The 25,022-nt window shown below is 39.4% G+C and overlaps 1 protein-coding gene across 1 annotated transcript in view; it reads right to left on the bottom strand.

Moving 5' to 3' along the window:
* Positions 1 to 25,022, bottom strand: part of STAT4 (signal transducer and activator of transcription 4) — a 44,524-nt gene that overhangs the window by 9,467 nt on the left and 10,035 nt on the right. The window contains exons 4-16 of the mRNA XM_063340403.1: positions 17,170 to 17,268; positions 16,284 to 16,376; positions 14,291 to 14,369; positions 12,586 to 12,671; positions 11,537 to 11,688; positions 10,162 to 10,320; positions 9,202 to 9,294; positions 8,289 to 8,348; positions 6,866 to 6,883; positions 6,079 to 6,172; positions 5,217 to 5,261; positions 1,360 to 1,443; positions 983 to 1,081 (exon numbers count right to left, since the gene is read on the bottom strand). Coding sequence (XP_063196473.1) covers positions 983 to 1,081; positions 1,360 to 1,443; positions 5,217 to 5,261; positions 6,079 to 6,172; positions 6,866 to 6,883; positions 8,289 to 8,348; positions 9,202 to 9,294; positions 10,162 to 10,320; positions 11,537 to 11,688; positions 12,586 to 12,671; positions 14,291 to 14,369; positions 16,284 to 16,376; positions 17,170 to 17,268 — 1,161 coding nt within the window. The remainder of the gene's footprint in view (positions 1 to 982; positions 1,082 to 1,359; positions 1,444 to 5,216; positions 5,262 to 6,078; positions 6,173 to 6,865; positions 6,884 to 8,288; positions 8,349 to 9,201; positions 9,295 to 10,161; positions 10,321 to 11,536; positions 11,689 to 12,585; positions 12,672 to 14,290; positions 14,370 to 16,283; positions 16,377 to 17,169; positions 17,269 to 25,022) is intronic.

Raw genomic sequence — 25,022 nt, 5'->3', positions numbered from 1 at the left:
TAAAATATCTTGCTATATTTCTCATAGTATCGTATGTTAAGACAGTGAAAATATGCTTAAAGCCTATCCAATAAGTGTAGATACTCTCATTATAACGTGTGGTGCATGGAAATCCCAAACTGTTACATACTCTTATAGCCGTATGTTGTTGAATCGTTTGGCTTATCTTAGTTATTCTTTTGGTTTCTGGACGGTACATGTAATGAACATACTGAAAACTGTGCAGAAGACTCTTTGGAATATCGCAGAGTGATAATGAAGTCAGCTGGTTAGCTGGCCTGCTGTCATTCTTAGGCACACTCCATGGTAAACTACCTTACTCTTTCTCTCCTCCAAACATCTACGTGACTGCTGCTTACCACGACTGAAAGTCTGAGAGCTACTGACAGCACCAGCACTATTCTACAATCTGCAAATGCAGTAACAGTGACTGAATCTAAAGTGCGTGCTGAGCCAGCTGGAGTCTGAGATAGAGTGATCCTGCTTTTGCTCCCAGTTAGAGACACTAGAAGGTGCTACTTGACACTTATAGTCTTCTCCATAGAAACCACTAGCTCCTGTAAAATGCATGAGGGAAAGCAGCACTTAAGTATATTACAGACCCACCTATTCACCTACTCTGACAGTTTTGAATTGTACCAGTAGATTTATTTTATGCCATGTACAGTTTTGGTCAACCACCTCCAAAAAGGACAAATCAAACTGAAAAGTTGTGGAGCAGGGCTATCACGTTTCCTTAGATTAAGAACTACTACTTCAGCCTATGAAAAGGAAAGCTGAGCGCGCATATGGCTTTATATCTGGGCAGGGAACAAAAGATAAAGCGAACAACATCAAAGTATGATGTTGATAACAGTGTATGTGAAGAAAATAAGGCCAGTTTAAGAGGGGAACACAGCCTTTTTACAATTACTATATTTGGTAACCAAACAATAGAAAGGTGAAAGTGCAGAAAGTCAGTACTTGCATACCGAAGACCTACCTGAGGATCGTTGGTTGACAGATTGTACCAAATAATAGAAGCCCACGCATTGGGTAATTGGCTCACATTGGAAATCATCACCACAGGCAAAGAGCTGGTCTGGTGGAAAGAATGAACGTGCTATGTAAATGCTGTCGAGGAGAGTGTTAGCGCTGTGCTATGCTTTGGGTTTTTTAGCCCCCTCTTCCTTCCCAAAGCGTATGATTCTGTCCAAAAGTTCTGGAAATCTTGCGTTTGCTTATGGTTACTGCTGAAGTAACCACAGTAACCATCTAGGATAGATGGACCTGTGGTCTGGCCCAACACAGTTGTTGTTCTATAAGCTGCTGGAAAATGCCTTTTATTCTTGTCCTAGAAAATTTGGCTAGAATACTTACTTCCAAATTTATAGTCAATCCATACAGGCAGACCTGGGTTTCAAAGCTGATAGAGTGGAGTTCCTCGGTCACCATGTGAGGGCCCTGAGGGAGTAAGTAGGTTATAAAACTGTGAACACACAGTTGGCATTTAACACTGTTTTAGTGATCTGACTGCTGAGATTACACAACCTTGAAAGAAAACACTTATCAAATACGTAAGTAGAACAGGAAAAGAAGGAAGTGAAGGAAATAATTTGTTTGTTAACATTTGACATTAAATTAGTCCAGAAGTCTGGTCTGTTTTTTTCTGGTGAATCTAAATAATCCCTTCACATTGTTAAAGCAATACTTTTACACTTTTAACTTTTTCTAAAATGATGCTTTTAAACACAGATTTGCACACAAAAAGTTACCGGATTATTTTTTGTTTCTGATAAAGATTGTCCACAACTTTTCTTTTCCTAAAATTTCCTTACTGATTGACAATTTCAATTTAAACAGAGATATTAAACTTCAAGGAGAGACAAACTAGAAACAAAACAAAACCCCAGAGCTTTAATGACAAGTAGGCCCTCATCAGGGAACACAGGTTTATTGTAAGTATACTTAGATAGTACTACTTGAAGGAGTAGAGGCCCAAATCATTAATCCAAAGTAAATATGTTACTAAAAAGCAAGCTTTTCTTGGATGGAAAAAAAAAAGATCTGATTGTCCTGGTTGATTAAAGTTTGTAGTACAAGCATTTTGTTTTGATTACAAACCAACATAGCTCAGTAAAGATCCAAATCTCTGCCCCGTGGGAAACAGATCTTTCGAAATACATTTCCATCCCCAGAAGTCTAAGTATAAAAATCTGTTTGTCCTTTTCCTGGTTTGTTGTTGTTTTTCCCCTCCCCATCACATATTTCTTTTGTCAGACTTTTTAAAAAAGAAGCAAAAGTCCCAAATCAAAATGATTCCATTTACTGAAGTACTCTGCTTTCAGTCAGTGTAAAATAAATCGATTCCTTGGGAAATTGCCTCATGGCCTTATCTTTCCCATGGAGCACCTCCTCCAGGACATGTACAGGCCATTGCAACAAAAGATACTGTATAAATGAGGGACTGAGACTACAGGAGATCCTCAGGCATCTGAATAATAAATCTGCCTTGCAAAGGGAAAACCCAGCTTAGAGCTGAAGGCTTTTACATTAAATACTCATCCGTCAAATGAGCTCAAATGTTTTGATACAGATAGAATCAATCCAGCTCAACATGTATTGCTGACACAAAGTTGGAAAGGGTTGCTGAAACTTCCCCCTCCCCTCGTCATGATTTTGCAAAAACTGAATTTTTCTCATGGCAAAATCATCTAAGCAAAAAGGCATATCTACACGAAAGGGCAAATGTCAAATGCAGAGAACGTAGACTTTTTTTTTACGACGCAAGTCATACTCAGCAACTACACTCTCAGTTTACAAAATATCCTATAACAATCGAAGTTTTTGAATTATTATAGTTGCTGTTAATAAAAAAACCACAAAACTTGTTCATGCTAATAATGACTTTGCAGACTGTGATTTGACCAAGGAGAAGCTCTGTTTGAGGATATCAGTTAGCAGTGAACTATGTCACAGTTCAGCTGTCCTAATTCTCCACAGCCCTATGTTTTATAGAGTTATAAAGGCATAATGTGTGAAAGTGGGAGCAAAATGTTACCAAAAGCAGAGCACCCACATTTTTACACCTCCATTTTTGCATTTGCTTGTCTTGATAGAGATGACTTTGTAAGTAGCAAAGTAATTGGGAGGTGAGCCTTGAGTTTCAGTCTTGCTAATCAGGTTGCAAGTAATTCTGTTCAGAAACTCAGTGTGAAGCATGTCTTCTGCTTTATGTTTTTGGTTAAAATTCTCCATGCTGATCACACCTTTGCTTTTTACTTAAAGACTATTTGTAATAACTTTTGTGCTCGTGTAACTACGTCTATTTGGGCTGTGATATGAGTGATTCTTTTTTTTTTTTTTTTTTTTTTTAAACTTTCCAATACAACTTTACCCTCAGTGCTTCCACTGTGCAAGAAAGTTACACTGATGTGGAGACACCTTAAGCCAGTATAGCCTATTTTATTTCCTAGGTTAGTAGGTGGCATTCATAGAAGTATCTTATGACTTCAGTTACCTTGAGAGACATTAATTGTTCTGGTCGTGTTGGCAGAGGCTGTATCATTGGCTGCAAGCTTCTGACTCTTGCTTCAGCCAGAGATTTATCTGCAGATTTTTGATGTTAAATAGCAATGCTAAATTTATGGTGATGGTCCATGGCCGCTCTAGAGATTGTGTGTACTTGTGCCTTTCCCCTCCCTGCCTACTGCCTCCAGTTGCTGGATGAGAACATCCTGCCTTCTCCCCTGCTGGGACAGTGCTCCTTTGCCCTCCTGCCAGTGATGCAGAAGGTGAATGAATGAAGGCAGTAACTTTCTTGCCTGTGATTCTGATTTTGTCTGAGAGCGCCAGGACGCTCAGGAGAATCACAGTTTGTAGGAAGCCAGAGCTGAGAAGAAGGATGTAGGGTAGAGCTGTGCAGACGGTGAGGAGGTGGGCAGGGGAAGAAGCACTGGTGGGCTGGATGTCTGCTCTCGTGAGACCCCACCTGGAGTACTGAGTCCAGCTCTGGAGCCCCAGCATAAGAATGACTTGGACCTGTTGGAGCAAGTCCAGAGGAGGGCCATGAAGATGATCAGAGGGGCACCTCTCCTATGAAGACAGGCTGAGACGGTTGGGGTTGTTCAGCCTGGAGAAGAGAAGGCTCTGAGGAGAGCCTTCCAGTGGGGCCTTCCGGTACTTAATCAGGGCTTACAGGAAAGATGGGTAGGGACTTTTATCAGGGAGTGTAGGGATAGGACAAGGGGTAACAGTTTTGAACTAAAAAAAGGATATATTTTAGATTAGGTATTAGGAAGAAATTCTTTATTGTGTGGGTGGTGAGACACTGGAACAGGTTGTCCAGAGAGGTGGTGGAGGCCCATCCCTGGAAGTGTTCAAGGCCAGGCTGGATGGGGCTTTGAGCAGCCTGGTCTAGTGGGAGGTGTCCCTGCCCATGGCAGGGGGTTGGAACTGGATGATCTTTAAGGTCCCTTCCAACCCAAACCGTTCTATGATTCTATGTCAGTGGTGCTGGAGGGTAACGCAGGAATGGAAGGAGCACTCTACAATACAGGGGCATGGTGTTCGAGGTGTGGATTAGCGCCGATGTTAATACTTCTGATTTCTGTTCTCCACAAAGCAAGAATGTATGGATATTAAGCTCCTCCATTAGGAAGCAAGCATTTGCAATACCTTTTCACCATACATGCTAGGTGGTATGTGCATGTCTCTGAAACCTGGGTACTGCAAAGTACCTGCTGGTTTGTTAGGGCTAACATGTCATAGTACAGTGTCACCACAAGAGGGGAACCTACGACTGGATTCGGATGAGCGTTGGTAAATTTAGCACGCTTTTGGTCCTGGGTGAGGCAAGCAAACTTTGGTGCAAATATAATTATACCCTTACCTCATCTGTAAACTTGGCCAACAGAATGAATATACATTTAAAGAACTGTTCCTATAGAAAAAATTGTTTCAACGCATACTTTCAGATTCTTACTTCTTACATTCTATTGTAAGGTGGTTTTTTTTAATGTACAAATTTAAAGCATGTAATTAAAAATTCTATGAGTCGTTCTGAAAAGTTCTCATTATACTATTAGATGATAATTGGGTCCTATACTTATTGTAAGGATACATAAGGATATATTTCAAATTCTAACAGCATATGGTTACTATTTGATTTAAATAAAATCCAATTTGAAATACTTGTGAGAGTAATCAAAAATAACATGTAAAATAAATGCACAAACCTCATTTCCTTTGCTTCCAGCACTTGATTTCATTTCTTTGGGTTGCTGTATAAAGCAAAACAATATTTATGTGCCAAAGAAACTAAAGACAGAAGTACATATAAAGAACATAATTTGTAACCATGGTGTTGTTAGTATAACGTTTATTTACAATATACAAATATGCTGAAATGAACTATGACGCTATGCCTTGGAAAGTCTATTCAGTCAATAGTTTTTAAATATTTTTAAAGATTTTTTTTTAAGAAACTAAGTTAATGTAACAAAGCGTTAATTAGGGTGCTTGCAAGGTATATAATAGAAAAAAGCACTAAAGACCATCAATCTCCATCTCCTTATGCAAAACCACACTGATGCACTGCATCTGTGGTTAAGCCGAAAAAAACCCCATAGGTGAGGGAGTCTAGTCAGAAAGCATGACTCACTGGGATAGCAGAGAAGTTAAAGAAGCGGTACTATAGTCTCTCAAAAGACAGTTATTGCAGGCGTTAATTTCAACCAGATCTAAAGCATTCAATTATGTATTTCACCTAGACAACGGTGGTGTGGTTTGGTTTGGTTTTTTTGTTTTGTTTGTTTGGGTTTTTTTAACAAAACTCAGTTTCTGAGAAGCTGTGTAATTCAGTATGATTAGTCTTTTCTGGCATTAATTAGGATTTGCTTTGTCATTTCGTGAAAATATATAGTCTTATGGAATAGATAAATTTTGGAATGGGATAAGGAGGTTCTAGGAGTAAACTTCTGTTTAAGAAAATGAGCATAGACTTGACAGTAATACAGTTCTCCCTACGTATTTTTTTTAAAAGAATCTTTTATTTCTTTACCAGAGGTACATGATAGGAAAAAAACCAGTCAGACTTACCAAATGTCGAAATTCTACCGACAGGCTTCCGTTTGCAGATTCATCCATGTTCATTGCTTTTACGTGTGTTCCACACAGAACGAATCTACGATTACTATGGAGGACATTACACTTATCATAGAATCATAGAACAATAGAATGGTTTGGGTTGGAAGGGACCTTAAAGATCATCATGTTCCAACCCCCCTGCCACAGGCGGGGACACCTCCCACTAGACCAGGCTGCTCAAAGCCCCATCCAGCCTGGCCTTGAACACTTCCAGGGATGGGGCATCCACAACTTCTCTGGGCAACCTGTTCCAGTGTCTCACCACCCTCACTTTCTTTTTATTTCTTCCTAATATCTAATCTAAATCACCCCTCTTTCAGTTTAAAACTGTTACCCCTTGTCCTATCCCTGCACTCCCTGATAAAGAGTCCCTCCCCATCTCTCCTGTAGGCCCCCTTTAGGGATGGGAGGCCGCTATAAGGTCTCCCCGGAGCCTTCTCTTCTCCAGGCTGAACAACCCCAACTCTCTCAGCCTGTCTTTATAGGAGAGGTGCTCCAGCCCTCTGATCATCTTTGTGTCCCTCCGTGTCCTTATGCCGGACGCGGTACTCCACATGGGGTCTCACCAGAGCAGAGTAGAGGGGAGAATCCCCTCCCTCGACCTGCTGCCCATGCTTCTTTTGATGCAGCTCAGGATGCAGTTGGCTTTCTGGGCTACAAGCGCACATTGCGGGCTCATGTTGAGCTTCTTGAATAATATTGTATTGGATAATTTAAGACATATATTTTATTTTCTTACCTTACAGTTGAAACATTCCTGAAACAGAAGAGGGGCAGGAGGGAGGAAACATTGTGTATCAGTAAATGCGTACTGAGAAAAACTTGTACTGAGAAACATATCTTGAGAAAGTAGATTTTGCCTTGTCAAAGTTAAGTCGTATTACCAATACAGCTGCAATTTTTAAACTAAAGAACTGAGATTTGTACTGTCCAGTTAGACTTTTGCATCTGGCCAGGTGCAAGTACTATATTTTACCCAGCCTTTTGCCTGCCGTCGGAGTGATCTGCGGGTATTCAAAGCTGCAGTACTATCTAATTGCCTGTATGCCTGTGCTCTGGGGCAATACAAGCTTGTGTAGATAGCTCATGGTGTACTGGGGATACGCGCACAGCAGCAAATCAAACAGTACGCAGCTTTTGAGAGAAACAGTCCTGGCTTCTCTCCTGTTCCTTCCTCACTGGGGGTCTTCCTTCCTTCTTTTGGGCCGACATCTATGTCCATGTGGTCAAGGCATTTTTTAGAGGCCTGCAGAAGCACGAGAGCCAGAAGGGAGGTGTCCAGTACCTGTGGCTGGGGACGTTGGGCGGTGAGGACTTGGATCACCTTTGCTGATTTTGAAATCATACCTTGTCAGCAAGTCTTCTGGCCCCGTGTTTTATTGTGCTAGGGTGCTGTGACCTATCTGTAACCAAGGTTGCTCTACAGTACTCAGTATTGCTCAAAATAATACAGCTTGCTGAGAGAAGATGCATCAACTCAAATGGAACTGCTCCAGGCAGCGTTAACACTGTTTTCACAAACGTAGTATAGACAGGCTCTGAGATGCTTTTTGCTCAGGAAATTCTAATCAAACAAAGAACCTGGGGATCCTGCTCATTTGGGACTACTCTAAGAGATAATGGGAACACAAAGGAGAACCAACACCTTAGAAAGGAGGGAATTTATGTAGCAGTCTTAATTTCAGGTAGGGATAAAACTCTGTAAGCTGCCATAGTTACTAATTACAGCACTAGCTTGTTAAGCACAAGCTTCATGTGGTCCTTGGAGCAGCTGCATTGAAGATACTGGGCCTATTAAGGCAAGCAGAGATAAGGGGTATTTCAAAGCTAACTATCCCATAAATGCAATACGGTTTGATGTAAAGGTTTTGCCTGATGCTACTATTTCAGACTGATGAATTTTGTCCAAGTCTTGAAACAAATCTTAAATGGACTTCTTGTCTCCAATTTGAAAATATTGATAGTAGCTTTTTCTTTAAAAAAAAAAAAGACAAAGAAATCTTCCACATTAAAAAAAGAAAAGCATTACCCTGATGTTTTAACTGTTTTGCTTTGTTTTCTCATTTCCTTTTTAGAGCAACTTCTACATCAGATAGAGTAGCAATTGAAAAACCTGTGTTTTCTCTGTAGGGAGAGAATATCTTCACTTTAAATTTTCTTACTTGTCAATAGTTGCTTTCACTCTGATCTGGTAGTTCAGCTCTGGTAATTTAATTAGCAACCTTCAAAACAGAAAATGTAGAAGTGAATAGTAACAGAATAAATTTATCACCAGAAAATATTAGAGACCAGTAGCTCCATGCTGAAGTATCTGAAATGATTATAATCTGAAAACAGATTAGGTATGTAGGATTATATCATGATTTGCAGGGTTGTATTCTCAGAAAGAGGAGCTGAGCTGTTCCAGCAGCAGGTGTTCTACCCTCCCTGCAAGTATGTGGAAAAGTTAGTATGTGTTTGGGGGAATGGCTAGAGAGAGAACAAAGAAGTAATAATTAAGAGATGGATTTCTGTAATCTGTGACTGCACCATAGACGTATGTGCACTCTCCTTCATGTACCCTTTCCACACCTCCCAACCCTCCATGCATTCTTTTTGCTGCAGGGTGGAACTGAGATGAGAGTTCCTCTCCAATCTTCGCTCTTTTCACAAAGTCAGGCAAGGAGCTAGTGGGAGAGAAAGAACTTGTCATTGAACCACTAGAGCCCCCCAAAATGCAGATGCTTCTCTTTGCTATGTGCAAAAGTGGCTCTGAGTATTCTGATGTTGGTTTGTATGATGTGGATAATTATTTGCTCAGTTTGCAAAGTCATTAAAACAAGAATTCAATGCCTGCAGGCCTATGAAGGTGCTGACTTCTGGTCACAATTTGCCTTTCTTCCTCACACTGATTTATGCTTTATTGCCACTTATTACAAGTGACAGATTCTGGGGCCTTTCTATCCCCCTCCCAGAAAGTGTCCCTGGAGTCAAAAGGATCTCTGCCACAAGTTGGTCTGCTTTGCTTTCTAGATTCTCCTAGGATAAAATGCAGTACACAAATGAAGGAGTTTATATCGGATTTCCTTTCCTTACCTTAATTTAACAGTGAACTGTATTAACGTTTTAAGAACCATTGGCCTCTGGGGATGTGTGGGCATGCAGGGCTGTCTTTCAACTACGAATGAACTGCGTGAAAAGTAGTGAAACAGATTGTTAGGAATATGCATAAACAAACAGCTGTATTGGTTCAGGGGAGAAAAAAAGTGCTGGTGTCTCTTAGAGATTTATTTCTCTACAGATGCTGAAGTGGCAGGTATGTATTCCAACTCTCGGTTCTCAAAATCATCCAGTGGTCTAATTTACAGTTGAATTGTTCCCATAAGAGACAGATATTTGGAATATGTTAAAAATCAAACCAAAACAAATTCCATAGTCCTAAAATTCCAGGCTGATAAAAGTCTAGAAGACTTTTATCAGAACCAGAGAACAGAGTATGAAAATACACTGAGCCTGGCTCCAATGAAATTAAACAATCATTTTATCTTTTTTCATTTTTTTACAAAAACCCCAATTGACTATGTTTTGCTTTCAGATAGTCACTTGTGGTATATCTCTCGTACACCCAGTACAAAAGGCAAGAGGAAATGATAATGTTTTATATATTAATAGAATGTGTTGGTGGGGAAGAGGAAAGACAAAGAACAAATTAGCACCTGTCGCTTTGCTTACAAAAACAAACCAACCAAACAAACAAAACCCCAAACCCACAACCTTTTCTCAGCTGTATGTACATGACTCCTACTGAAATAAGTGGATTTTGTGTGTTCAACTAGAGTCAGAACTTGACCATAATCCCTTAACTGCTACAGATGAGTGTAGTAGCTTGGTGACAGCTGTACATACTTGTAATATTGGAAACTCAGTCTTTAAGATCCTCAAAGAATCAAACTTTTTTATATATTTTTTTTTCTTCTTAACAATATGGTCTTATTGTTGCCAATAAATTTGTAGCAGTTCGGGTAAAGTTATGTGCATTGAGAATGGCTTACGCACTTCCGGAAAAGATTGTAGAGCAGAAAGTTGACTTTTTCCAGCAGCTGAGGTCTTTGCACTGGGATAGGGTCCCCGTCGTAAGTCAGTCTGGTCAACAGTTCATCCAGTTTTTCTAGCTGCCTTCTAACTTGGAAAAGACTCTCTGCCAACAGTGTAAAACTACAGCAAGACAAAAGATTAGTTTGCAATCTTTCATGTACATGGCTGCTTAGAACATAATGGCCACTGAAGTTCTTGCTTAGGGAAATCAGAATCAGTACCAATTGGTGCTTTCTAGCTTTATCCAAACTCACGTCCATTCATCTTTTGTTCACAGGAGTATATAAATACATCAGGCAAAATTTCCTACTTTATTTTCAGAGATAAATATTTTCGCAACAGGTCTCATGAACAGCAATGCAACACTGTCTGTAATAATTTAGAAGAAATAGATACACAGTTCTGACCTTTTACACGCAGGGGACTTGTGCCAATTTTATTTCCTACGGCTTAGTGTTTTTGCAAAATGTACTCTTTAAAAGGATAACATTTATATAAAATGAAAAAGTCAGTAAGACTGAGGAAATGCATTTCTCAGAAATTTAAAAACAATATGGAAAATCAAATTCAAACACGTTTGCTAAGAGTTTCATAGGGTATGTGTGTATAAAATCACATTCTTTAGCTATTTTTAACATCTTCATTGGAAAAAAAATACTTAAGTGGAAAAAAAACTACACAAAAAAGGCAAAAACTACTTTTTCTTCAAACCTAAAAAGTTCTTAGTTGTTTTCCCTCCTTTTTTCTTCTTACTCTTTACTTCACCTTCTCCAGAAGAGAAGTTTGATGGGAGAGAAATGACCAGGACATTGACATTCTCTGTCTGCATTATGGTTTGGTTTTTTGGTTTTGTTTTGGTTTTTTTTTTTTTTAAATTTACAGTCACCTTTAAATTTACTACTCAGAGACTACTGCCACTCAATTCCTGTGTATTTGAAGTCTGGAGGAGTGATGTTGTACCTAGTGAGTCAAAGCATAAAGTGCCTACCCAGGTCCTGCCTAGACAAAACTCCCACTGTCCTCAGTGACAAACTCACTCAGCACGGTTCTTACTCAAGCAAAACTCCCAAGAGGGTATGTATCATGTATCTGGAACAACTGTCAAACCAAAAAATGACTGACTGCCAGGGCTCAGGCTCAGTAGTTCACTGTAATGTTATTAATTCTGGACAGCAAATGTTGTCCACCAAAACAAATTGTATTTTTGTTATTTACTTGCTTAGCTGCTAATGAATTTGCTGCTGTTGCGAGGTAACTGATCTAAAGGAAAGATCATTTCATGTGCAGCAGACTTCCTGTGGTTTTCAGTGGAAACACAAGCTCAAGGCAAGTTTACCAGTTCTGGAGCTGATCAAGCCCGCCATGGAGAGGACCCCCAATGCAGGCAATCTGCTGCCGTCTCTTCCAGTCTAGCAGCTCTTCAGTCAGCATGTTGCTCATAAGCATATCGATTTCATGAATCACACGCCCTATTTTACTGAGTACTTCCTGTAAAATAGGAAAGATGTCACAAACTGACCACGGGGAACAGCCACAAAATTCAGCAATTATTGTCAAAGTGCCGATTACATTTCTTTCAATTACTTTGAAAGTAACCGTATTTAGCCCCTTAGCTGTAGTCTCTTTGATTTAGAGGTGACTGGATTCATCACCCATTGTACTTGACATTAATCCTAAGTCTCTATGAACTCTTCCTCAGTAAAACTTGTGGGTTTGGGGATGGGAAAAGGGGGATTGTTGCATTCTTTGTGGGCATAACACCTCCAAGAAGTTGACATTTACAAGTACTGTCAAGGTCAAAAAGTCCTCCTTTTGTTTTGTATCATAGCCAGTGCTCTGTTTTTTTTTTTTTCTTCCTTGTTTGCTTTTAGCTGTAAAAAGCCCATGACTCAAACAAATTGCCTAAACGTACTGTTTTCTATGCCAGTAAAGAAGTGGTCAGGGAATATTTGTCATATCTGCAAGTCTCGGTCACTGAACAGAGCAAGGTACCATTGGTGGATTGTTTTGTTTTTGTTTTTTTCTTTCAATTATTAGATTACATTTACTTTGAATACTTTTTGCTTACTTTAAAAGGTATATATTGCCAACTAAGTTATCCATTTTGCACAGTACCTGAGACATCCTGTGAAGTGATACCCTCACCTCCCTTCTAAGTTGTGCAGAACCATATCCTTGATTGAGCCATTACTAATTGCCAATTTCTTAACTGCTAGTCAAAATCACCCACATCCACCCAAAACCTTTTGTCAATTTGTAACTCCTGTTATTTGTCTATTCTTCTGAGAGGAGAATTAAAAAAGGCACGCATATGCATTTGAGTATTCAACGTGGGAATAAGGGGAGAAAGCAAACGAACCACAAATGACAAAACATGTCACTAACCTTTCTCTTGTAGTCTAAAGTATTGAGCATCGCCTGCAACGCCAACATTTCCTGTTTAATGAGGGCGCTGTTTTTGTCGCTCTGCTCTGCAGGGGGATGAAAAAAAACCAATCAGTATAAATGCATGCGTGGGTGTGTGTGCGTGTTTATAAAGGGAGGAAGGGGAAAAAACCACGACCAGTCTGCAGCATGAACTGGTGAAAAATGAACTGCAGGCATCCGTAGATTATGTAATAGTGTGTTTCATTTGAATGGACTAACTTTAGTATAAGTTTAAGATAAGGTTTTATGACTCCACTCTTCAGATGTGTACGTGGAACAGGAAAAAAACCACACAGATGATACCTAGAAATCTATACATTTCTTATTCATGTGTATACTCGTGTATTAGCTACATCTGTTTTGGATCAGTGATTGATCTGTGCACTACTGAAATATGCTCATGGTGTCAGCAGTTAGACTAAAGCTCTTTGGACTTGATGTGAATTACGTGTCTGGCTGAGAGAATGAAGGTTAGGCATTTGAAACGGAGATAAAGTGTTCATCGCCGTGGGGATTTCAGCAGCCAGGAGTACTGATCAGTGTGTATTTTCCCCCTTTCTGTAACTTTTTTCCTTCTCTGGAGCATGCATTAATTTCAAGCTTCCCCAAGCTTGCCCCACACTCTTTCATATACAGCTCTTTCCCCCGCCCTCACCTTCCCCCACCTTTTGCTCTTCTTGCATCTTTCATGCTACCTTCAAAAAAGAAACTGGTGCCAACTGTGTCTGCTAAGCTCTGGACTGACATCTTCCCATTCCGTCAGGGTAGATATTTCAATAGAGGCAGACTAGCAACCGATTGCCAGCTTGGCCACAGCGTGTTCATGCACAGTGTAAGGTACTGCAAGCTGGCTCTGCTGGTGGAGAGCATTTGTTGACACAGTGAAATTTTAAGCCCTGAACGTAATTTATGTAAGCATGTTTTATTTTGCAAGTGGGGCAGGCTTCAATCATCTGTGTGGTCAAAAAATTATGATTGGCTTGGTGACTAACAACTCATTAAACTTGATCTCTTCCAACTGCGTGGCCATATCCAACCTTAAACGTATAGGATTGACATGTTTAAGAACTCGGGACATTTCAAGCCCAATATCTTTGCATGTTCAAAGGGAGATAATATGAAGATAGGTGAGCAGACACAAGTGGACCTCAGTTTCTTTTCTGAAAAAGATCATGCAAGGACTGTTGCCATGTGCAGATCTCAACCATCACAGGCTGGTCAAACATGCATTCAGAGTGCTTACCAGCTGGTTATCACCACTGCGGTCAAAAAAGAACAGAAAGCCAAGTTAGAGGCTAAAAGTTCAGTTTTGCACAACTCTACTCTGGGGAAATAAGAGGCTTTTCCACATCCTGCCAAGGAAGGGCCATGTCAAAGGTGAGGAAATTGAAAAATAGGTTCTTTAAATTAAGACAATTACTACTTTTCATGCCGTTATGCAGATTATAGAAAATAACTATACTTGCTCGTCGAGATCCTGTTTACTCTCTTAACCACAAAAGAGTCATTATGTTCCAAGACTATAACTTCATATAAACTAAAAATCCATTTTTTGTGTTTACGTATATTATCTGTGTAATGTACAAGACCCCCTGATACTGGGGTCTAGCTGCAGAATTAGCCATTTCCTAGAGAATCTAAAAATTATTATAAAATCTCTTACCTAAGCTTTGTATTGTTTTATACCTAAAGTCAAATTCCTCTTGCAAGTCTTCCAAGTATTTGACATCTTGGTCAGTCATCTTTCCCCGGGAAAAGAAAGTAAAATTATTTGGGTGTTCGCAGTGACATAAAAAGGAATTTGTTTTGTAATGGACAAATGCATAATGTAGTATTTCCCTTTCCTATCATTTGAAAATCCCTAAGCAGTTCTGGGAACTCTGGTTTACTAACTTATAAACTTTAAAAAAGACAATAGAATTACAAATGCGCATTTGTAACTACAAATTTATTTCACTTGTTCAAAAAGCCAAGTGTTATTCTCTCTCCCACAGTTGATACAGCTTAACCACTTCTTGTTTACTGGTTCAATGACGTAGTGGAAAGTAGGAATGTTTACATTTAGCATGAGCTAAATTGAAATTATTATGCCACTAATGTAACTCTCTTCTTGGAACTTTAAAGCAGGGCAAATGGATAGTTTTACATTGACTTCAATGGAAATTGGAATGGGGTGTGCAAAGCCAAGAAAGATGGAACCAGAGACATGAGCAGAGCTCAGAGACTTTAGTTTGAAAATTACTTAATAATTTGGGTAAAGAAATGAAACATTTCTGCTGCTTTGGCTTTTTGCTAGGATTTGTTTTCATACATGCTGCAAAAATTGTAGGTGTTTTCTAGTAACCAAACAATGATAATTCAAAAAAAGACACATCAAAAGAAGAAAAATAAAACTGTAGGAAATCATCTGTTTTACTTTGGTGGTCTGTTTCTGTGCTGTGTATAGGAAGCCTTGATTCTGCCAACAACTCGTAAACAATCCTTTTTAGTTTCCTGAGATTTCCTCTTTATTTTGGAGGCTAAAATTTTAAATTATATGTGCAAGGTATGAAATTGCATACACAAGGAGCTGGATGATTTCTGTGCTCAACTTCATTACCTACTAAAAAAACCTGTATCTAGAAATTGTTCTCATTTTCACATATTTCAGGGATGGCTGAAAAAGCCTGTATCTAGAAATCGTTCTCATTTCTTGTATTTCAGGGATGGCTGCACTTCCCCACACAGGAAGAAGGAGCAGCATGGTAGGCTGCTGAGTTGCAGCTTTGTCTGCTTTTGCTCTGCAACTTTTATCTTGTAACTTTTAACATAGATAGAGATCTAGTATCACATTCTCCTAAAGCTTGCTTTATCATTTTAAGGGTTTCATCTCTCTAACCTTTCTTCCCCATGTAGGGAGATGCTGATGAGAGAATGCTACTAGGGCATCTTTCCAGTATACCAGAAGTGTTGCTCTTGAATGGCATATGGACAGGTATTTCAAATGTAACTTCTACATTGAGACTGCTGCAAAGCTGAAAGTGGGGCTGGGATAGCAGAAAGGTTGGAGGTAACCTGAATCCGTATCCTGCCTTGAACTGAACAGGAAGGTATTCTCTGAGTGAGCTTTCAAGGCCGCTATGGGACATAGCTATAGGTTTGGCTCAGCCCAGCTCTGCCCTGCAATGGTACGGGAAACTCCTGGAGACTAGTTACCATCAGCTCCCACAGTTCTTCTCCCCTCATGTCTGCAAAACATGTCATTATGTCACGTAGCCTTCAGCTTTACAAAGATCTTGGTACGTGACTCAGAGGTCACGAAGGCTAGTTACTGCTGACCCAACTAAAAGAGGTGGAGTTGCAGAAATACACTTACTGAACCTTACATCTTTTAGAGATGGTAGGTGTGTTCTTACTGCACTCAGTGGCCTGCCTGCACCTCACATAGGGATATATGTGATGGCTTTAAAATAGGTAGCTCTCACGCTGAACCCAGAGCGGCTGTAAAAACCTGAGGATCCAGGTATGTCCTAAGTAGTTAGTCCATACTGAGGTCCTCAGAATAATGGAAAATGGTTGGCACAGCTTGTTAGCAAAAGTATTTGTGCTACCCAGCTGAAAGATATGTCCGTATGAAAAACGTGGCTGCATAAACAGAAAATGGGACAAAAAAATACCTGAGCGCTGTTCTTGATGGCCGACACTTTGTGTTCTACATTTCGTTGTCGTTCTGAAACCACAGAGTTCTGCAGAGACTTTTCCAGCGGCCCCTGGGACACATTGAACAGATAATAGTTGGATAAGTAATAATAATGAGTGGTAGTAACCGTACTGCAAGTTCTAGCATAGAGAGGGAATTCAGAAGTTGATCTTCAACCAGCTGGAGACTGGTGCAAACAGACAAATTTGTTTAGTTTAGTTCCAGACATTTGAAAAACATGCTGGTTTAAATTTGAAATCCAAAAGGTGAAAGGGTGTGGGTATACTGCAAACATTGAGCATCTAGTAAATTAAAGAAACTGAAACATAGATTATTAGATTTCTGAAAAAGACCCATGTCACAGGACTCATAAAGGAACATGTATTACATCCACAAGTGATTAAAAAGAACACGTTCGACTTAAAAATTCTGTTTGGGTTTTAACTATGTAACGATTTCCCCAAAATAGGTTTTATATGTAATTTTTGAGTTTCTTTCTTCAAACAACATAAAAACTATCAGTGCCTTGCAACATATCAGATAGAATCTCTTTTGCATTGCATAATTAATATGAATTAATGCATTGCATAATTTAAAATATACACATCTGTTTTGCAACGAATAATCTCTTTAAAGCCTTTCCCACAGATTAAGTCTTTGCAGATTAGCTGTGACACAGAAGTCACTTATAGCAATGTTTGTAGCAGTAGAGCCACTGATGAAGTACAAACATGCGTTTAAAGGGCAAGTTTGGTAACGCTTAGTGCACCCAAATACTCTAGTGGAATGAGAGGGCAGGATTTGGTCCTAAAAGCACGTGCGCAGATTAACATGGAGCAGATTAATGAAATGTAATTCATTACCTGTACGGGCATGCTAGCTGCAGCCAATATTCTTCTTTCTTCTCTTAAACAGTTTGAGATGATTACTGCTATATGCATGGGATTACCATGATACTTGCCCTGCAAGCACAAGTAAATACAACTTTTAAAAATTTGGAATTCAGGGTGTCCCTCTGGAAATCAGAAACAACGTCTCTCAGTGTCTATGAGCTGCAGCTCAGTGCGGATGGAAAAGACTGCCCTATTGTTCTTGACCTTTCTTAGTGCTGGTTCAGCCTTGCAGTGCAGCACCAGTTAGTGCCGTTGTCATAAAACATTCTTAACAACATTCTACAGAGATTATAAAGATACAACTCCAAGATGTACATCACTTGAAGATCAAATTGCTCCACTGCTAACACAGCTGTTTTGAAAGGGCTTTCCTGTCAGCCTATTCTGTGCGCGATTTTATCATGTCTTCCATTTTCGATAGGATGTTGCTGTTAGCATGTAGCAGTTCTGCCAACAAAAAATTGTAAGCATATCAATACGGTAATGATGCAAGCAGAAAAGCCTCCTCAGCAAAAAGCAGAAGGCTTAGATTTTAATGTCTATAAACAATTTTTCTCCTTCACCAAATTATGCGCCTAAGATGAAGGAAGAAGCAATTCTTGTCCCAAGCCAAAGAACCAAAAAATGTCTCTATTTTTACACCACCATAAATAAGGTGCAGAATTGCTGATGCATGACTGAGGACTGGGCACAATTTGAACAAATATTGGTTTGTGCTGTATTTATCAAATTGGAATGATTGAGTACTTTCAAGCAACATCTTTCATGGTGATGTATTCGTTCAGTGTTTCTCAATATCCTTCATGCCTTTTATTCAGTATTCACATATCATTCATTCAAATGCCCTTTATTTAGTGCTCATACAGTTTTCGGCCATTCATTAGAATTTATCCAGCTCATTTCTTTTCCTGTGCGGTTTCCACTTTTGTACTTGTTCTATTTTCCCCTCTTTCTGATTAGTTTTTATTCTCATCATATTTTGCTGGCATTCAGAACTTCATTTATTCTTGCTTTCTCTGAATGTGGCACAATGAGCTTATACATACTTAAATCGATGCTGTATTTTCCTTTGATATCTCATACCAATTGTTGTATTTGAAACAAGGGTGTGAACACACCTGAGAGAAATGTGAACATGCTGCTTCTATATTCCAACTATTACTATGACAGTGGACATATATTTCTAACACTTTTTACCAGACAGACAAAACTGAATCATCTCCTGGGTACTTTTGCATGAAATCTAAGTAATCTGAAAGATTTTTTCATAATAGGTTTTGACTTCAATTAAAAGGTAGAGAAATATTGTATTTAAAATGGTAATTTTAATAATGGGGACTTGGTTTGAGCTTCTCGGTATTAAATCTGAAAAGCCCCTTCCAGCCTGGGCAATTCTATGAAATACCACGCTGTATTCTCCAGGTGGAGACTAAGGTGAAAGACATAGGATTCCTAAAACTCAATAACTGATGTACAGAATGTTCCCTTCTAGAGAAGGCATTGTTGGCAATAAAACTAAGCCTTCTAAGGTTTCTAGGGCTTCTGAAGTCTTCTCAGGACAAACAGAGTACATGCCCCACAGTGCAGCCAGTTCGCACCCAAAATAGTCCCAGTGCTGTACCTCCTTTGATCTCTTTAAAAGCAGTTCAGGGTGGTGCTTTACTCCAGCAATCATCTGTTGGTACAGATTACCCTGAGGAACGGGAGTTAGGAACCAGACTGTGATTTTAGGAGTTTCTCTGGAAAGAAGAAGTGGTGAGTAATTCTACCCCAGGCCATGCTGTATCTCAGCTGAAACTCTGAGCGCTCCCTCCCTGCCTGCTCCTTGCTGGGCAGCGCGGGGGGGATTTAACATTAAGGCTACACTGCTGATTTCCGTGTCCAATGACAGGGCCAAAGATCTGCCATTACTCTTTCCTCCCTGCCCGCTTTCTACCCTGCCCTTGGCTACGGGGGTAGTAACCACGTTCTCACTGCAGACTTCCTTCAGCATAACTGTACTTCAGGTCCGGGAATATATCCACAGTCCTCTTTATTGAGCATATTCCTGCGTAGCGTCAGGTTGTAACTCTGGGAAGGGAATACAGGAACGTGGGAAATGGCTACGATCTATCTGCAAAGGTGAAGAGTGGAGTGGAGCTTCGTGAAGAAGTAAGGTAATGGTAGGGTCCAACAGCAACAGCCAGAGCAAATTAATTGCTGCAAATAATGGTCATCATGCTCATGGCTGTGCAGTGCCAGCCCCTGTCTGGTGCCAGTCCGGTGCCGTCTGACTCCTTAGTGAGCCAATCCAGATTGCTAACTGGGATGGAAACCACTCACTTTTTTTGCTGAACGGGCTTCCTGCTCTTTAGTGGACTGAAACCGCTCAGCAAAGGATGAATCTGTTGTTAAGGACTAGCGCACATGAAATCAGGAGAGGTTGGCTGGGAGCGGGGAGAACAGGCCAGCCTTGTTTCAGCTACAGTCAGTTGTATCACTCAGCCTGTCTCATTTATCTGCACCTTGATTAGAGGAAAAAAAAGTCCTGTTTTTAATAAGGCTTGGGATGAATGCTGTGGTGAGAAATCTGTGACTGGTGTAAATCCACTGATGTGCATATTAATTCCTCAGTTAACGTCTGTTAATTTCTGCTTGTTGCTCCTATTTTTTTGCTGGTAAAACAGGGTCCCACCTTCCACAGAGATGGCTAGTATATGAGGACTCTACCACGTGTCAGTATCTGCAGGCTATCTGGAGCTACAAAGCTTGAGGAGTGTTTAGTCTGGGCTTACCACTGCCCAACAGAATTTGAGCGCTCTAAGGGCTGATGGTTGCCTTCGTCTTTGCCCTGTGACAAAAAGGAGTCAAACAACAGCTATTTAACAAAGTCAAGAAGAAATAAAAATCCTCTCCTGCAGCTGGAAAATGCGTTTGTGTAGAAGAGGAGCTTCAAAAAAAAATCTTCTGACAGCGGGATGTTTTAAAATTCCCCACAAAACATACCAGCTATTAGGGACTTTCCTAGCATTTCTAGATACTATTCATACGCAACACTTTGAAAAACTCTTTCTCTCTCTCTCTTTTTCTTTGTTTCATTAAGAGAAAACCATCTGAATCAAGAGATGAAGTGGAAATTCACTTTTTTTCTGTCTGTCTGTCTTTCTGTCTTTTCTAACTCATAAAGCTCTAGCAATAAGCTGCGCCCGTAGTGGTTCTGTACTTGAGCCTGTCTGGTGCTTGTTCACCTTGGTTCTGTTTGGGCAGACACCAAGCAGGTCGACAGAGAACCGCCACCTGCCCTCCTGGAGCAGCAGTCCCGCAGGCAAAAGCTGGAACGATGGTGGATCTGCAGTACGAATGCTTGCGATCTCAGGCTAGGAACGATTTCAGCTTTTGCTGTAGACAGATGCTCTGAACGCTGGACATCTGGCACAGGGCTGAGGCGTGTGCCGCAGCCTGAGCAGGCATCCCCTTCTGTCGATCTTGAGCTCTCTCTAGAACGGCTGTGTTCGTACAATATATGCTATATCGATAGCCTCTTTTGCAGTAATCTAGCAGATGGATTGCAACTCAACAATAATAAATTGAGAAATAATAATAAATAAGTTGTAACATTAAATATCTCAATAATTGTAACTTAGTAAGTAACAATAATTACTAAAAGTCACAACAACCAATGTGTTTGACTCCATCAAAATAATACCACCGAATTTTTTTTTCTCCTCACATTTTATACTTCTCAGAGGTAATTACACTTCAGAACATGCCACTCAGTATTCCCTTATTATCCATTTACTGCTAGCTCTTGCTGTTCTGCACTTCCATTTTGTCTTTGGTTGAGGGCAGAATTTGCTCAAGATGACCTTAGCTTCTGAATGACTAATTGAAAGTTATTTCTTATCATTGAAAGAGCAGCATGAGTTGGAAAGTAAATGAAATTTAACCAAAAAAAGGCTTGAGATGGGGAAATCCTAACTTTATGTGACATGAGCATTGGCAGCCAGGAAAGGAAGAGGGGTGTGGATTATTTAGTTATGCAAAATTATATTATTAAATTTAGATATTTCTAGAGAAAACTTATAACTGTCTCTTGATAAATGCCAACAAAGGGAAACTGAGGATTCACTTTCCATCTGAAATTTCAAATGGAAGCATTAGTTTTATCTGCTAATATTGCTGTAATACTGTTATTCTTAGTAATTTTCTCTCTCCTCTCTTCCATTTTGATGAGGTCTTCCATATCATGTTTTACAACAATCAACAAATGATCTTACTTGGACTGGCTTCTTCTCAATAACTACCAGCATGATGCTAAATTTAGCAAATGGGGGAAATTAAACTTTCATTCTGAACAAGTGAAAATTTTCTTGGAATGATGATGACATTTCCTTGGGAGAAAACCTTCCTACCACCGCCCAGCGTGCACTCTCTCTACTCCAGAGACATCTGTTGTGATGGAATCTTACTAGATCATGAAGAAAAACAGAGAGGCATTTCTGCCAAAACAATTTATACATTATAGTGTGCAGAGTTGAGATCCTTTAGCCAAATTTTAAAACGACTTGAACTATTTGGTATATGTTAAGATGCATGAAACAGTGGCTGGGGAAGTGTCAGATTTGATTCTGTAAGTTGTAAGATTGTGGAGAAACTTTAAAATACATATTATGACACTTTAAAATACATGTGCTTTTAAAAAGAACACCAAACAACTGTCAGGTTTAGTAGGTCTTCCTGAGATGAATGAAGAAATCTAAACCAGAGATTCATTCTCTTACTCTTCTTTTCTTCCCATTTCTTTCATTTCCCAAAATTTAGCTTATTTTCCTGTGGGCAGCTCCATCACAAAGTGGATCACTCCCAACCACAGCAATACTGGTCGGCTTTCTTTTCAAGACCAAAGGTCTCTATGTACTGCGCACATCTATAAATGAATACTATATATGCACTACTTGAGTATCCTGACTCTGTTTTCAGTGATTAAATTAGAGGATTAGGTATTAGTGACTGCTGGTCTCTCCTTGTAAAGCGGAAGGATGTGCTGTGGAACCTTTAGAAAGTCAGTCAGGGGTTTACCTGGTTATATCCTGGCTTTCAAGGTGACCTAAAAAGAACTTGAGTAGGTTTTAGTGCTTTCTAATTCTGAAAAAGTGCTTCAGAATTTTGTTGGGTTTTCCCCCACTTTTCTCTTCTTTTCTTTCTTTCATTTTTAAAAAAAGTTATTTAAACTATCAAAATCATCAGCTGTATTTTTTTCTTTCTTCTGCTAGAAAAACCATGCTTGAGCCTTTTGATTTTATACAATAAGAGCTTTACTTTGAGGCGTGGAACCATTACCTAGTATGGCTGTTGATGTATTTGTTGAAGCTGAATGAATGTTTAAAGTTGATGGAAGCGAGGTGTGGGACATGGAGAGATAGGAAACAGGATTACAAAGTCAAGAAAAGTACATTTCCTTCCCTGTCGCTCACTTGTGATATGCTTATTTCACTAAGTCTGATATTCAGCATCTTTCTAGATAAGCAGATATCTCATCTTTCATGTAATTAAAAAACAGGGAGGAAAACCCCTTTTTGCCTATCTTTTTTTTTTTTTTTTTTGGTAAAGAAAAAAACCTTTGGTATAGTTGTGTATCTCAAAGAAATGTGTGGGTGGGAAGGCATAACCATACAGACTTATTTCCCATTTTCACCTTCAAATATGACAAACAACATTTTGCCTTGATTTGTTTTCTACCTTTGTTTATGCATCCAGGAAGACAAAGACAGTACTAGAACACAAAGAAAGAGCAGATCCTTGTTTTACCCTGATATAGGCAAAGTGCTTGGGAGGTTTTTGAAAGCCTGTATTTAAACAGGCAGTATTCTGACTTAAAAATATTTTTTTCTACTAGAAAGATGGCTCTGTTTTATCTATGTCTTTAAGAGGAAGTACCTGTGACACTGTCTATGCAGGCTGCTCTTTAGATAGACTTTTATTTTTAGATTTCCCCTTCCCCCTCTCAAAATACGTGAGAGAACTTAAAGCCAACCTCATTGTTTTAGACAACTCCTATGATGTGTGGGAATTCCTAATATATAGGTCTGTAGTGTTGTAGTTCTGCTCTTCTCGTATCATGTAATTCATAACTTCCAAAACATCACTTTTTATTTTTTTTTTATTTTTTGTTTTTTAGGGCACGTGCAACCAAATTGCAATAGGCAAAGCTGTAAAAGCACAGTGAATGGAGCTGTGAAGACAGAGATCTTTTTTGTTTTTTTCTCCATGGCCCAGTTTGCCCCCACGTTCCACTGCCAAGTCCCCCCCAGCAGACACCAAAACCAGTCGAGGAACAGTCTACAGAACCAGCAGATTTCTAAGCAGGTAGGGTGAGCTACAGCTACAGAAGAAAACATATATCTGTAGATCTCATCATCGGACAGCAGAGCTGGGCTGCCAGGGGGGATGAATAATGTAGCAATGCTTCTTATTTAAATGAGATTTGTTTCAGGATAAATAAAATTACAGTCTTCCCTATGAAAAAGGGTAAAAGAGCAGAGGAGAGAGAGGATTGATTTTTTTTATTCCCCCCCTTCCCCCCTCCATCTTCTGGACACAAAGACCTGAGTATTCTTAACTAATCTCCTGGGCAGATGTTTGACTGCAACTGGGCCCTTAATACTGCAGAAGGAACAAGCCCACAAGAGGCTATTTAGTTTGCTTGCTGGTGGTTTTACTTCTGTTTGTAAGTTAACTCTTATTTATTCTACAAAACCAAACCTAAATGTTTGTAAACTGTTAAAAGCTGTGTTCTTTAAGTAATAGCTAGGAACTAAAAAATACTTTATTTCTAATAAGTAACCTTTTTTTTTGGTCTTATATCAATCATTTATAAAAATCTTTACGAGCTGATGTGCAGTTGCCCGCCTGCGATCGCTAACGGCAGAGAGGTAGCTGCTTTAGCATACAGACTTCTGTGTGGGGTTTCCCATTTGTACGCCAAAATGTTTTGTAAACGGCTTTAATGGTTGAACTGGAAAGCTCACTCGGGGCAAGATGCTAATCTGAAAAATCAATCTGAATTGTATTAGACAGCATGACACACTGGTTCAAAACACATTTCCTACTATAATTTGTTGCTTTGTTGATCTGGCAGGTTCCATGAGCGCTAATTACATGTAAATAACATTTTGAAATAGATCTTCTGTGGTGTATTAGAAACTTTCTCTATTTTGTTCCATTCTCACCCTGTTGTAAGGTTTAACAGGAAACTGCAACTTAAACATCAATGGCTATGTTTCCATTCTTCGCAACTGTTTCTCAGCACGGTGCTTATTAGAATTGTTTGTGAAGTACCAACTGGAATGTCCTATTTCAGACCTAATGCTGTTTTGTCCATTTTCTTTGATGTACTGAAATAAATAATCTTAGGATCCCTCATGCATGTACCTTTCTGGTACAGTGAGTTGTGTAAACAGTCACCTGAACTAAAAAAAACTTTATATGTTCATTTTAGTTCTATCAGGAGAAGTACAAAGATGTTCATTTCTCGTTACAGATGGAAACAAGCTGGGCAGTGTAACCCAGAACCTGAAACAGAATCAGGAACGCACTACTGCGGTACTGTTTTAAGTAGCATCGTGTAAAGTAAGACGCTCTTTGTTTGTACTACTTAAGAACAGGGTGATTTTTATATGGAAAGAAGTGCCATAATGTTAATATATGTTGATTAAGTTGACAGAAGATACTTTCAGATGCTATTCCAGATCTTTCCATTAAAAAGTAGGTCTGTGTACGAGAAAGAAATGAACCGAAAGTATTATTTCCCAACTCCATAGTATAACTATAGTGCTTCCAAAAGC

Source organism: Chroicocephalus ridibundus, chromosome 7 (genome assembly GCF_963924245.1).
Source record: "Chroicocephalus ridibundus chromosome 7, bChrRid1.1, whole genome shotgun sequence".
NCBI classification, from domain to species: domain Eukaryota; kingdom Metazoa; phylum Chordata; class Aves; order Charadriiformes; family Laridae; genus Chroicocephalus; species Chroicocephalus ridibundus.
Note: the sequence above shows the minus strand (reverse complement) of the source record. Positions and strands in the feature narration are given on the sequence as shown.